Source organism: Cryptotermes secundus, unplaced genomic scaffold, assembly GCF_002891405.2.
Source record: "Cryptotermes secundus unplaced genomic scaffold, Csec_1.0 scaffold683, whole genome shotgun sequence".
Taxonomy (NCBI): domain Eukaryota; kingdom Metazoa; phylum Arthropoda; class Insecta; order Blattodea; family Kalotermitidae; genus Cryptotermes; species Cryptotermes secundus.
The window spans coordinates 1,101-15,060 of NW_019729903.1; the positions used below are offsets into that span (position 1 = coordinate 1,101).

General features: G+C 37.0%; 1 protein-coding gene across 3 annotated transcripts in view; it reads right to left on the bottom strand.

Moving 5' to 3' along the window:
• Positions 1 to 2,021: 2,021 nt before the first annotated feature.
• The window catches only part of LOC111865787 (neurexin-1), a gene marked incomplete at its 3' end in the record, with an annotated part of 317,673 nt that continues 305,734 nt past the window's right edge, over positions 2,022 to 13,960 (bottom strand). For all 3 annotated transcript variants that reach the window (XM_033751956.1, XM_033751955.1, XM_023854068.2), the window contains 5 exon segments: positions 2,022 to 2,141; positions 2,760 to 2,918; positions 4,242 to 4,883; positions 8,526 to 8,634; positions 12,727 to 12,944. In XM_033751956.1, coding sequence (XP_033607847.1) covers positions 2,022 to 2,141; positions 2,760 to 2,918; positions 4,242 to 4,883; positions 8,526 to 8,634; positions 12,727 to 12,944 — 1,248 coding nt within the window.

Consider the following 13,960-nt stretch of genomic DNA (forward strand, 5'->3'; position numbering starts at 1 on the left):
GTACTTTTTGCAGATGACACAAGTATTATAATAACTGACGTAAATAAATTAGAACTTGAAATTAATCTCAAACAAACTTTAAAAGATATTGACACATGGTTTAATGCTAATTTACTTGCTTTAAATTTTAAAAAATCTCAATATATTGAATTTCGTTCCAAGAATTGTTATAATATTACCCCAATGACCATAGATGATGAAATAAAATTACCAAAGGTGAAAGAAACTAAATTTCTAGGACTAATTATTGATGATACCATCACATGGAAACAGCATATTAACTATGTTATCAATAAAATTGCAAGGTCATGTTATGCGTTGAGAAACATAAAGCATTTTATCCCATTAGATACATTAAAGGTAATTTATTTTGCACACATTCACTCCATTTTAAGCTATGGCATAATTTTCTGGGGTAACGCTTCCTATGCCAGCAATGTCTTTAGATTACAAAAGAAGGCTATGAGAATTATTGCAAATTTTGGTCCAAGAGAATCATGTAGACATCTATTTGAGAAATTCGAAATACTGTCATTCTATTCCCAATTCATATACTCATTGATTTTATTCACGATTAATAATGATCATCTTTTTAATGCTATTACCATGATTCATGAACATAAAACCCGAATCCATAATAATCTATATTTGCCTTCTGTGAACCTGACAAAGTATAGTCAGAGTGCATATGTAGCGGGTATTAAAGCCTTCAACCATTTACCTCAAACTTTAAAAGAGTTGACTTTGGATGTACCAAATTTTAAGAGAGCACTGAAGAGATTTTTACTTCATCACTCCTTTTATTCCATGAAAGAATACTACCAACAGAAATGGGTATAATGTGTAATGTAAGAGAACACACAGATCGTGACGACAAATGAACTGATATAGAAATATGTCATAAACTACAAATTACGTAATTATCCTGTTTTATTTGTCTTGATGGGTATTACATCTTGTATGATAGTTTGAAGAACATGTTTGAACAAGGGTCTGTTAACCATTTTATTATTACTGTGAAGTTTTGCATATGTGATCATGAATTATATTTTGGTGAAATATACACGGTATGTGTATGACTATGCATTGTAGCATGTTGGCTTGCGTGCTTTTGATTTCTGTTATTGACTAAGTTGCACCTGAAGTTGTCAACTATTTTTATGCTTATTTTATATTATATGACTAATCTACTGTTTTTGATTGTTTTAATAAGTGAATTTTGTATGATAAGTGTCTCTTTTATATGCATTTTAATTTGACGCACTTGATTAATGGAATGAGTAATGAATGAACGTCTTAATGGAAATTTTATTTTATTTTAGTCCATGATAAATCTTGATAAATTTCTTGATCATTGTTTAATGTGTATTATAAGTATTATAAGTTTACCTCATTTAATTGCAATATTACTGTATTATTGTATAGCTACTATGTATTCTAACTTGACTTGTTCCATATCCTATGGTGTCTCACCTGTACTGGATTTACGGAATGTAAATAAATTCAATTCAATTCAATTCAATTCAATTCAATTCAATTCAATTCAAGTACCCAGATTTTAGAGCACTCAATTGTCTTCATCTTATGTTCTAAAGATGGATAAATTTAAATGGATGAAATGTATTGGATATGTAGCATACATAGGACAGGTCAGAAATGTGCAAAAAAATATTTGGTCAGAAAATGAAGGGAGGAGATCTCATGGAAGAGCTAGGTGTAGATGGGAGGATATATTAAAATAGACAAAGAAAGCAATAGGGTGAGAGGCTGTAGAACAGACTCATCTGCCTCAAGATATGATCAAATTGTAGGCTCTTGTGAAAACAGTAATGACAGAATTTCTTCCGTAGCTACTTTTCAATAAAAAATCTCATTTATGCAACTGGTTAGTTTCTTTTTTATGATGATTATTTTGGGAAACGAATCATTAATTAACTGTGAATATTGCTTAATCTAATTTAATGCCATTAGGTTAAATCATGCAGTAACTGAAACGAATTATTCTTATTTGAAATATTTACCATCTGAGCAAGTAGGTCCAGTGTATGAAGTCATATCACAGTCACATGCATACGAATTCCACTGTTGTACACATATCCCACGATTAGCACAAATATTGTGACTGCATTTTGTGCTGGGTCCTGGAAAAGTGAGTTACTAATAGCATGGAAATTTTTACACTTTCTTATCAGTGGCCATGACACTATTTTTATGTAACAAGTATTTTCGCTGCTGTCTACCATGAAAGGGAATTTTTCATTAATTATAATGAAACAAAATTAAAAAATAAAAGTTTCATTTTATACAAAGTATAACAATATACATATTTTTTTTAGAAGTTTTGAAGGATAAAGAAGGGATAGAATTAAAACAAAAAGAAAATTTTGGGAAAGAAATTAGTACTAAAAATTAGTTAATAGAATTAGGAAAGTAATGACTAATAGAAGAGGAAATAAAGGATATTAGAACTACATTATAAAAAGCAAGGGTCTGTTGGGATTATCTAGATAAGATGATTCTTCCACAAACCAGAAGAGAGCTAGTAAAAAGTAAAAAATGATGTGGGATGATAGAGAAAATTGGAGACTTTTGGTACATAAAATATAAAAACGGATATCATATTACAAGAAGAAGGGGAGGCAAAATGTAGCATTCGAATTACACAGAAGTACAATTCAAAATGAAACCTTTCATTTAATAAAAAATGTAACAGTTTAGTACACAGTGGATACATAACTGGAATCAATGTCAGTTGTTACCTTCACATCCAGATGCCAGTTGAGGACTCGGAACTACAGCATCGACCATGAGGTTTGGAGATTCTCCATTCAGGTCAAGGCTGGCCAAACAGCCTTCATAACCATGACGAGACTGTATTTGTTTTGGCAATAATGAGTATATATCTTTTCGAACACCACCTAAAATCATGCAAGACTGCAATTAAACAGAAGAACTTATTTTAAATATTTATATGTTTATTTTAGGCATCATCTTAATTTAAAGTAAATTACAGTAATCTATTTTTGACTAACATGATCTCCAGCACTTCTGTTGAAACAGCTGTTCCATGTCTCTGACACATTTTGAAGTTCATTCTTAGATTTTAAGAGCCTTATGCTATCCTGTGTTCCTTACATGAGCAACCAATCTGTTTCACTTATTGATATACACCAGACATGATATAAGAATAAGACAATACTGCAAGAACAGGGATTTTAAGAGATTTAGATGTAGCTGCAAGGGCACATATGGCGCCATTTAAATGAGTTTGCAAAGGGCAAAATTTCACAATATTAAAAATAAGAAGCAAGATTTGACAATTGTTCTTCAAAAATAATTAAACTCTCTAATGAATGATAATCTGTATTTGTTATAAATGTATACTAATTGTATTGTATAATACAAAGTAATTACTTGCACATAATTTTGAAGATTATTAGCTTTTAGGATGAGACATTATGTAGTCTGATAGAAGGTTCCTTAATCTCTACCTCCAGTGGCTTCTCTTTCCTTCCCATTCATGTCAGTATTTTCCTTCCCAGCTTTGTTTTCATCATCTCCATATTAAGACTCAGCCCTAACTTGATCCTCTTTTTCATGCCACTTATGTCCATGCACTCCCTCCTTGTTTCTTCCTTTCATCTCTCTCTGCATTCCTGCCTGCAACTCCTGCTGGTTGCTTGTGCTAGCATTTCCCACCTTTCCTTATCTCTATACTCTAAGAAAAGCATTCCATTCAGGGCCTCCATTCTGCTACTCCTCTCCGTGTACCTGTTGTCCCTTCTGTGTTCCTACCCCAGTCAGCATTCATACCATTTTTCCCTGTATGGCTGACTTGGCTTGCCATTTGAAACCTGTTTGTTTGCTTGGCATATTCTTCAACCCAGAAAATGGAGGCATCATATTCCTCTGAAACTCAATAACTTCTTTCAAACTACATGGAATCACATCCCAGAATGATGTATAACCAATCTTCTGAATATTCAAGTAAATACTTAGAACTACCAAAAAGAAGAAGAGCTGTAGTGAGAATGTTGTTTGACAACTGAATAATATATATGGACAAATACCGTCTTAAGTGCAACAATTTTATTGTAGTTTTTGCTTCTTTTTCCTCCTCCACACTACATGTTTCGGCCCTAAATGGCCATCATCATCAATATATATTGTGTGAGTGTAACAGGATGCTGAAATATAATATTGTAAACTGAATAATCTTAATAAACACGTTTGATACTAACCCAGATATAGAATACCAGCAAGATCTAGATTCTCATTAGTACCCAAACTTGTTACAATAGCAAAGTTGTCATCAACCATGAGGGTATGTTGCTTTGGGCTTGGTCTGCCTATTGTAACAGCATGCCAGCGATTGTCATTCAGACTACTTCTGGCATTATCACGAACTCTCACAGGTCCATCTCCAAGGTTGAAGATATAGTGAAGATGCCCATTCACTAATTCGACAGCTAAGAAATCTTGTTCTCTTCCAGCATTATATAATATCAGTCCACTTGGTTCACGGGTCTTAAACTGGAAGTAGATATTAGTGGCAGAATAAGCTTTAAGGACCGGAAGACCAACGAATGTGTGTTTTGAACGAAAAGTAACTGGATGATGTACTAGTTGATGATCACGTTTGCCAAATTTGGCAGTGACATGCAACTGGGGAGCAGACCCAGGTGCATGTTGACCACCATAACCACCACCGGTAGATCGAGCCATCTCAAAATACAGATGGCCATTAAATGAGAACTGCTGCATGGATCCAACGAAGTTAGGAACAGTGTTTGTTATCTGAACCTCTTCTTCATCATGAAAGAAGCCACCAACATGCATTTTCCGGAACTCCAGGATATTCTGCTTTCCAAACACTGCATCCGCTAGAAACAGAATGTTAGTATGTTCTCAGTGTTCACAATTAAACATAAAATGTACTGAGCAGGTTGGCGCAGAGGTAAAACTCAAGGCTTGTATTCAGGACATGTTGAGTTCAAATCTTGGCTCGGTTAACTATCGCCTATCCACAATCATTCAGCACTACATAATCAGAGTTACTACTGGGTCATTTAATACACTACAAATAAACACAAATAAAACTGTGATAAAGAGTGCTAGTGTATTGATCTGCACATTGCATTTAATTAACAAGTGCCACAGAAATATTACCATTTAAAAGTAAACTTATCATAATGTGAATGCTAGAATGGATACATTAGCACTTTACACAATGCAGAAACATTTCAATGGAAAATTTCAGAGTCCTGATGGTACAATATTACAAGTTTTGAGCTCTATTAATTCAGAATGTGTATGATTGTCAGTTTGTTTACCATCCTTTCCCCATTCAGTTACAAGCATCTATATTATATACAAGGACAGAGCAGCTTTCATGAAACACAATATGAATAGCAAGCCCGTTCTGATAATTTTCAGTCATGATCAACAATACCAACATGGCAACTATGCAAACTTATGAGATCGGAACAACAGTCATTAGCATCACTAGATGAATGGTCCCAGTTTTACTGAAGTAATAACTTAAGAAAATGAATTATAACCTTAAAATTATGTGGAATAGTTTGCTTATAAGAATGATTGAATCAACGAATCATGAGGAATGCACGCAAAGTTTTGGTAGGAAAATCTGAAGGAAAGAAACCACTAGGAATACTTAAGCATAGATGGGAGGATGATATTAAAGTGGATATTAAAGAAATAAGAAGATGTGATCTGGATTCATTTAGCTCTGGTTTGTCACTGCATTTTCTTCTTTGGACACTGTCCATTTTAAATATATAAATAAATAAATAAATAAAATGTAGCAATGTGCTGAATTTCTGTGACATACGTATAGCCGGGATAGCATAGTTGGTATTGCAACTTGCTACNCTTAACTCAGAGCAAATGGAATCTCCCTTCCCACATCACGCGCATGTGAAGTGACGAGAAGAACAGAGACTAGTGTTAGCTGGTGGTCTAACGTAGTGTTGTCACAAGGAACAACGGAGTTGCATAAAGATTGAATGTGCCAGAGGCCGTACAGCATGACAGTGTCATCAAGGTCCTCAAGAGGCTTGCGGGGAATCTGCATTGCCTTACAGAACAGTGGCAATGTGGGTAAAAGCCTTCAATGAGGGATGCCAAAATGTGGCAGACATGTGTCGGCCAGGTCTTCCTAGTGTCAGTGAAGAAGAAGTGTATGCTCTTTCTGCATTACTGGAGAGTGATCGACGCCATACAATTCGTGAGCTGACCCGAGAGACAGGATTAGCGCATACGACTGTGCTTCACATTCTGAAGGAACGCCTGGGCATGAGAAAATTTGCATCACGATGCGTTCTGCATGATTTGACGGAAATGCAGAAATGGCTACGATACGATACTGCTTGTAACCACTTGGAGCGCTATGAGTGCGAAGGAGAGGCTTTCTTACGCTGGATGAGACATGGGCCAAATCGTACGAGCCACAAATGAAACGCCAAACGAACGAATGGCGTCATTACGGGTCACGACGAAAATCAAAAGTTCGTCAGAACCCCAGCAATGTGAAAGTTATGGTGATTCTCATGAACGACTGTGATGGTGTTATCCTAACGCATACCATTCCCCGACAGTAGACTGTCAATGCGCAGTATTACTGTTCAATTTTGGAACACAAGCTGCGACCAGCTTTGAGAAAGAAGCGGCGACACTTTCTGCAGAACCCACCCATCATTTTGCAGAACAATGCTTGGCCGCATGCAGCGCAAGCTGTGGCTGATTTGTTCAATCAATGGGGCTGGGAAGTGCTGTACCATCCACCATGCTCCCCGGACTTAAGCCCTTGTGACTTTGACTTGATTCCTAAGATGAAGGAACCACTTCGTGGCATTCGCTTCAGAACTGTTCCAGAGATTCTTCAGGCAGTAGACCGCTCCATTCGAACTATCAACACAACAGGCACTGCTAAAGGTATCCTATGACTTCCACATCACTGGCAATGGGTTGTACACTACATTGACTACATTGACTATATTGAAGGACAGTAAAACTTCGAAACATTCATCTATTTTGTATAGTTGTAAATAAATAGTTACCACATTTAAAGTTCCAACCCTCGTATATATACACGAGGGTAAGTTAATAAGTAAGTCACAAATGGATATAAAACTTAAACAAATTAGAGTACTGATTTGAGAAATGTTTCTATTTCTCAACATAAAATCCCTGTACACTGAGGCACTTGTCCCATCGTTTCACAAGCCCCTGAAAACCAGCAGCATAAGATTATTTGGGTTGCTGCCGGAACCAGGCGGTGACTTCCCTTTCTACAGCTTCAACGTCGGGAAAATGTTCAGCTGAAAGATGATGTTTAAGAATGCTGAACAAATGGAAGTCGCTTGGAGCAAGGTTGGGGCTATATGGAGGATGCTCGAGGACTTCCTACTTGAAATTTCGCAGCATCTCATTTGTCTTGTTGGCAGTATGGGGACGCGCGTTGTCATGCAAGAGCAACACGCCTTTGGTGAGGAGTCCTGGTCGCTTCCGTTGAATGGCCTTACGAAGTTTCCTGAGGATGTTACAGTAGGAGTCGGCATTTACAGTTTGTCCTTGAGGCTGGAATGCGGTGATCAGTATGCCTTTGTGATCCCAGAAGGCTGTGAGTATCACTTTCCTGGAGGATGGTGTCACCTTAAACTATCTTTTTGTCAGGCGACGCAGGATGTTTCCGCTGCATTGACGCATGCTTTGTCTCGGGCTGGTAATGGTGAACCCAAGACTCATCACCTGTGACAATTCGGGCTAGCTTATCGTGTCATTCATCATGGTAGCGACTGAGAAGCTGTAATGCCAGATCCATTCTTTGCATTTTGTGTTGTGGGGTCAGGATGTGCAGGACCCATCGTGCACAGACTTTGTGAAAACCTAACCTGTCATGCTTTATGAGGTAGGCCATGCCGTGTGAACAACCAATAGCAGTGGCTATAGTGTCTATAGTTACCCTTCTGTCTGCTTGGATTAAGTCTTCAACCCGTTGCACATTCGCCTTTGTGGCAATCTCCGTTGGCCGACCGACGTGGTGTTCATCTTCGATATGTGTCCACCCTTCAGAGAACTTCTGCACCCAATTGTAAACAGCATGACGTGACAGGCACTTCTCAACGTAGATGGAAAGCATTTCTTTATGAATATTCTTTGATTCTATACCTTTTGCCCATAAAAATCGCACAACGGAGCGCTGCTTGAGGGTTGTACACTCACTCATAGGGGCCGCCATATTGCAGCTGCTGTTTCACTTTTGTAAACATCGATTGTCTTGTGTCGAATGTCATCAGTTGCCACTGGACTAATGTTACCATCTAGTAGCGATACCCTCAAGTGCCTCATTCAAACATGTAGTACCCCCACTTATTGACTCACCTATGTATAATCATGAAACATCTATATAAGCAAAGAAACTGAAGATTGCTGCATTGTAAACTGATTTATTTTAATGAGTGGGATGGATTTAGTGATTACAAATTGTCTTATCTAAGATATACCTCTGACTGGGCTGTCATCATCAACTTGAAGTTTGAGATTACTGCCACGCCGAGAAAACCTTAAAGTGTGCCACTGGTTGTCATTAAGGCCTTGGCCTGCAAGCAACACCTGGAAAAGGACACAAAAAAGACAACTCTTTCAAATAGATAATACTATATAATATATGTGGAGTCATACCAAAAGTTTGTAATGTTATCAGTAGTAAGACAAGCCATGAAATGTACACAGAACAACACTTCTAACATATCTTGAAAACCCTAACAGTTACAGCATAATATATTGGGCATAAATCATGTGTTTCAATTTTCTGTCCAATTAATTTTCAAACATATTTTGCTTTGATAAATTCTTGGAAATTTACATATGACATATTTGAAGTGCAGGCAGAAACAGAGGCAGGTCTTCATGTAAAGTGTTCATTATTTTTGTAAAAGGGTAAAAAACATAAAGCTATCCCTGTAACAGGGCGTGGAGGTCCACAAGTTTTTGAGATGACGAAGTTCACACATTTTGCAGCCAATCGGCTCACAGATGGCGGTGAGGTTGTCAGCCTTATGTGCCACCTGTCCGCCCTTTACCCCAGGAAGATTCCTGGCACTCATTAATAATGACATAAAGCACATAGTAAAAAAGTATAATTTCAAATAAACATCTGGAAGCTAATCTGACTGGTGTAGCAGCAACGTTCTAGACTTGTATTCAGGAAATTCCTGGTTCAAATAGAGGCTGGGACTATTGGTTATCCTAATTGGGATTTATTGTGTTTTTCCTCAGTCCCTCCAGGAAAATGTTGGGATAATATTTCAATTATGCCACAACTACTTCTGTCAAATTCCCTTCAATTTACCAGTCACATTGTCAATCAACAACAATAATCCCAAATATTGAAAGCATCATATAAAACCACAAACAGGGAACTCTGTTTAATGCAAATGATGAATGAGGTAAAGTAAAACATCAATGAAATATTTTTATGCAAATAGCAAGCGATTAAAATGGTCTTCAAAATAATGTTTTTTACCACTGCTGTGGTCTGTCTGTGAATATTCAAGCCACAAATATATATGACTTCAGCTGCTTTCCAGATGAACAGCAAAATGAAAGCAATCCATCATTTTGGATTGTGGGAAATGGTGCCTTGTTTGCGGTTAACATAACTGTTCACCAACCACAGGATAGTGTGGCTGGAAACTGTATAAATTACTTTCCAGAAGTGGAGGAATTTAACTACCAGAATATGTGGGAGAGCTCTTGAGAGAAGTATCGTCAGTGTGATGTCCACATCAGGTTAGGAGTTCAATTAAGTGCTACATTGTAACCGCTCTCTCTGTATAGTGCCCTTTACGTTGGGTGTCACCTTCTTGTTGTCGCCGTCCCCCTTTACCTTCCTGTTCCTTCACCTGGCTTCCGCCTGCAGCGGCTGTTGCTGATACTTCTTTGCCAAAGGAACACAGGTGAATTTTCTCTACCTCAGAAGGTAGAGATGAGACTATCTCAGGATCTTTTGTATGGGCCTCGCTCAGCCAGGGAGGCAGAAGCGTCTAATGATACACTTGCACTTTGCATGTGAGTATAATTTATTCTTTGTGAAGAAAGTGTAAAACAAAACACAGTTCACATACACAATTCACCAAGTTCAAGGTGAACTACCAAACACTTACAACCGTTCCTAGCTGGACCACCACTTTTTTTTTTAAGACTGTTTGAAGAGTATTTGAAGACTATTTGATGAGTTTTTGAAGACTGTTTTTCTGAAGAGATGTGAGCCTTTCCAGTTTCCGCAAAGTTCCCAAGTCACACCCTCGACTTTTGAGGATTGGTCAGATTTGAAATAAGGGAGTTGACTCTGAATCCGCTACTTCCAATCATTTTACTCTAGAGGCAATTTTTTTTTCTTTAATGACCTAACGTAACTTTTGAAAGGTAATGATGTATGCTGGCCATAGCGTCCCCTCCTGGCACGCCTTCGTGTGACTTAAGACTAGCAGAAACTGTCAAGAGTCACCAAAATTCCAAGAAATGCTTAACTAAATCACCAGGGGGCCATCTGGAGTTTTTGTGTGTGTGTGTGATCCATCTGGGAAATAGGCAGCTTCGTGTGTGCAAGACGTGAGCTATGTCACACTCTGCGTAATTATTATAAAATTATTGAGAATAACTTTATGAAATACCATTTAGGCTTGTGGGCGGTTATAACATATGAACTACATAGAATTGTAGTTGAGAGACCAATAATGGCACATGTTTAATTAAAAGATCAACAAACGTGGAAAACATTAATGCAACCAATAATCTAGCATCCAGTGGGAAAACCTACAGGAAACTTTGTGAAACCTTCAGTAAGAATATAAGACAACATTAGAATTTTGATTTGCTTGATTTTCAGCCATAATTGCGCAATATAAAGTCATTAACAACATACTTTCTCTTCAGTTAAACTCGATATGAAACTATTCAAACAAGCAATACATGAATGGTCCTGATTAATGAAAACTGTATGAAATATTTGAAATTTTATTCAACTATTTATGTGGAGGGACTGAAATAAAAACACAATATTCTAAAAAGCGTATATTTTAGAGAAGTTACATCTGACTGGAGAGATCCATTGTGCTACTAGATGTCCTTATTGCAAGTTTAAATTAAATCCCAGTAAACTTTCAAAGTACTTAATTGTTATTTTAGAAATGAAACTTTATAAAATATGTCTTCTTAAACAGATATTAATATTTTTCCTTGGAGATACAATAAATAATATAATTAATAGGTTTTGCATTGTCATGAATATTCTTCTTTTTTTTATTAATTCCAAAATTTAACAATTTACAAGAACATGCACGGAAATTTCTAAAATTTATTTTATATCATATCTGAGAAATAAATGAAAATCGTAATCATAGGTTAGCTTGTTCAAACTGGCCATGGCCCAAACAGAAGTCAAACATTTTATTTATTTACGTATTTTCCTAACTCTGTAAATGTAAAGTGTTAACAATTTAGACCTTTGCAAAAGTTGCTATATCTGACAGATGGTGATATCTATTAATATTAGCATTTCATTTGTAATTCACGGTTAATAAGCATTTGATAATTTTTACCTACATTTAGAGATCCTCTCAGAAGTGCGTGTATGCATATACATACCATTACTTACCCATTTACCCTTGAATGAATGGCGCTTGGAAAATACTATAATGTGATGGCTTGACATGCAAGACATCAAACTCCAATTCCTAGAGCTAATGCATCCCTCAGTTGCCCTGATTATACAGATTCAAGTGACAGTATTATGAGTGAATAATGGATTTGAAAGGATGCAGAAGGAAGCAATCATGGTTTAGTTTAAGGTAATATCATGGTATTTGTCTGGGGTAACTGATAAAAAACACTAAAAACCTAGTCAACAACAGTCAGTCTCTAGACTGAAATTTTAACATTGGGCCTTCAAAGTAGAATGTAGGTATTCTAAGTAAGTAACTGACTGTAACATTTGGTGTCAAACACGTTATCATAAAGAAGATACCAAGATGTATGTAGTAGAAATTTCTAAGAGACCTTATGTTGACTGCTGACAGAGGCATCACATTTCAGAAAGTTGCCTGGTAGTGTTGGGAGGACAGCATGGTATCAGAGTATCACCTGGTAGAACATCTTTAATAGCAAGTGGGCTGAGGGTGTTTGAGAACAGGATTCTGGGGAGAATGTGTGGGTCTAAGATAAAAAAAAAGGAAAAAATAAGGAGGACAGAGTGAGTTGCATAATGAGGAATTATGAACTATATACTCTTTCCCAAATATTATTACAACCATAAATTCGAAGAGGAGGATATGGGATGAAGATATAGCACACATGGGACCAAAGAAAAATGCATAGAAAAACCTGAAGGAAATAAACAGCTTGGAAGACCTAAGTGTAGATGGGAGGATATTAAAATATATCTTAAAGGAATAAGATGGGAGGGGTGTGGACTGGATGCCTCTGTCCCAGCATATGGACCATTGGCTGGCTTTTATGTACACTGTAACGAATAACTCGGTTTCATATACAGCTGGGAATTTCTTGACTAGCTGGGGAACTATCAGCTTCTCAAGAAAGAATATATTCCATTCGGTTAGTTAGCACGATTTTCATACCAGATGCACTGAAATTGCTCAGTTTTTGGTCTGACACAAGAACAGACGAAGGGCAAACAAGACCCACCTTCTCCCGGTCACCCATCCTGGCCACAAGACGCACCCTGCCACCCATGAGAGCAAGCTCCAGCTTGCCTGCTGACTGTTCGGTGTTGGTGGTGAGAAGCAGTCCAAGTGGCCTTGTCGTGCGGAACCGGAGTGTCACGTCTTCTGTCTGGGTGCGGAATTCATCTGGCATTGTGATCAGCATATGCTGGGACCCATTGAATGTCAGCGTTGTTGAGTCTGTCATCATGAGACAATTATTTATAGTACATGTGACAAGAATCGAAGATAGAACAAATAACTATATTTGTTACTAAATTTTAAAGAAGTAATGAGCATTGAATAGCTAAGCTGATGAGTACTAATATATACATGCACAAGGAAATTTATACCTATTGACTCCACTACATGAATCCTTGATGAAGGTTCAAATGAAAATGTCCCCCAGTAACATTTTAACTGAGGCATAATTTGCTGTATTTACATAAATGATCACCTGGAAGTCTTTGTTCGCCATGAAAAATTAAGATTTCCCAAATTCTGAAGTCGGCAAATATTTCTAAATTTTATCTATTTTTAATTATTTATTATTTTATTTACAGTTTATTTAATGATGCCATCAGTATCTAAGATTATTAAGTATCAAATGATGAGATGATTGGTGAATAATTAATTGAAATGGATGTGGAAGTAAGTGGTTGACACCTAATTTGAAGTACTTTCAGGCACTTGCCTGGAATGACTGAGAAAAAACATGAGGAACTCGAAGAACCTCAGACAGGATAGCATGTCTTGGCCAAGATTTGAACTGGGCTCCTCCTAAATACAGGCCACAGATATTACTGTTTGAACTAACTTGCTCACTAAATCTTATTCTTTACCTCTGTATTTCATGAATCAACGTCATGTTACTGAAAAGCAATTGTGTATTGCGCCAGGCTGCCATGTTATAATAATTCATTCATCAATCCTGCCATTCGTGCAATATTCGAACTATGCATCTTTCTATGTACAGATAACAACTGAATGTGATGTATGTATGTAATACTGCTTGATTCTATCAATTTATTTGTGCCTCAAAGAGATTTCTATTATCATTACCTGATGGCAGAAATCCCTTGTGTCATGGTTAATGATTTCTGAACAAACAGTGTGTGTCTGTTGGAAGAGCAGAAGGCCTCATAAATCATAGTCAAAGAAATAACAAAGCTACAAAGAAGAGGTGTTAAAAGGACAAGACATACTATGCAACCAAC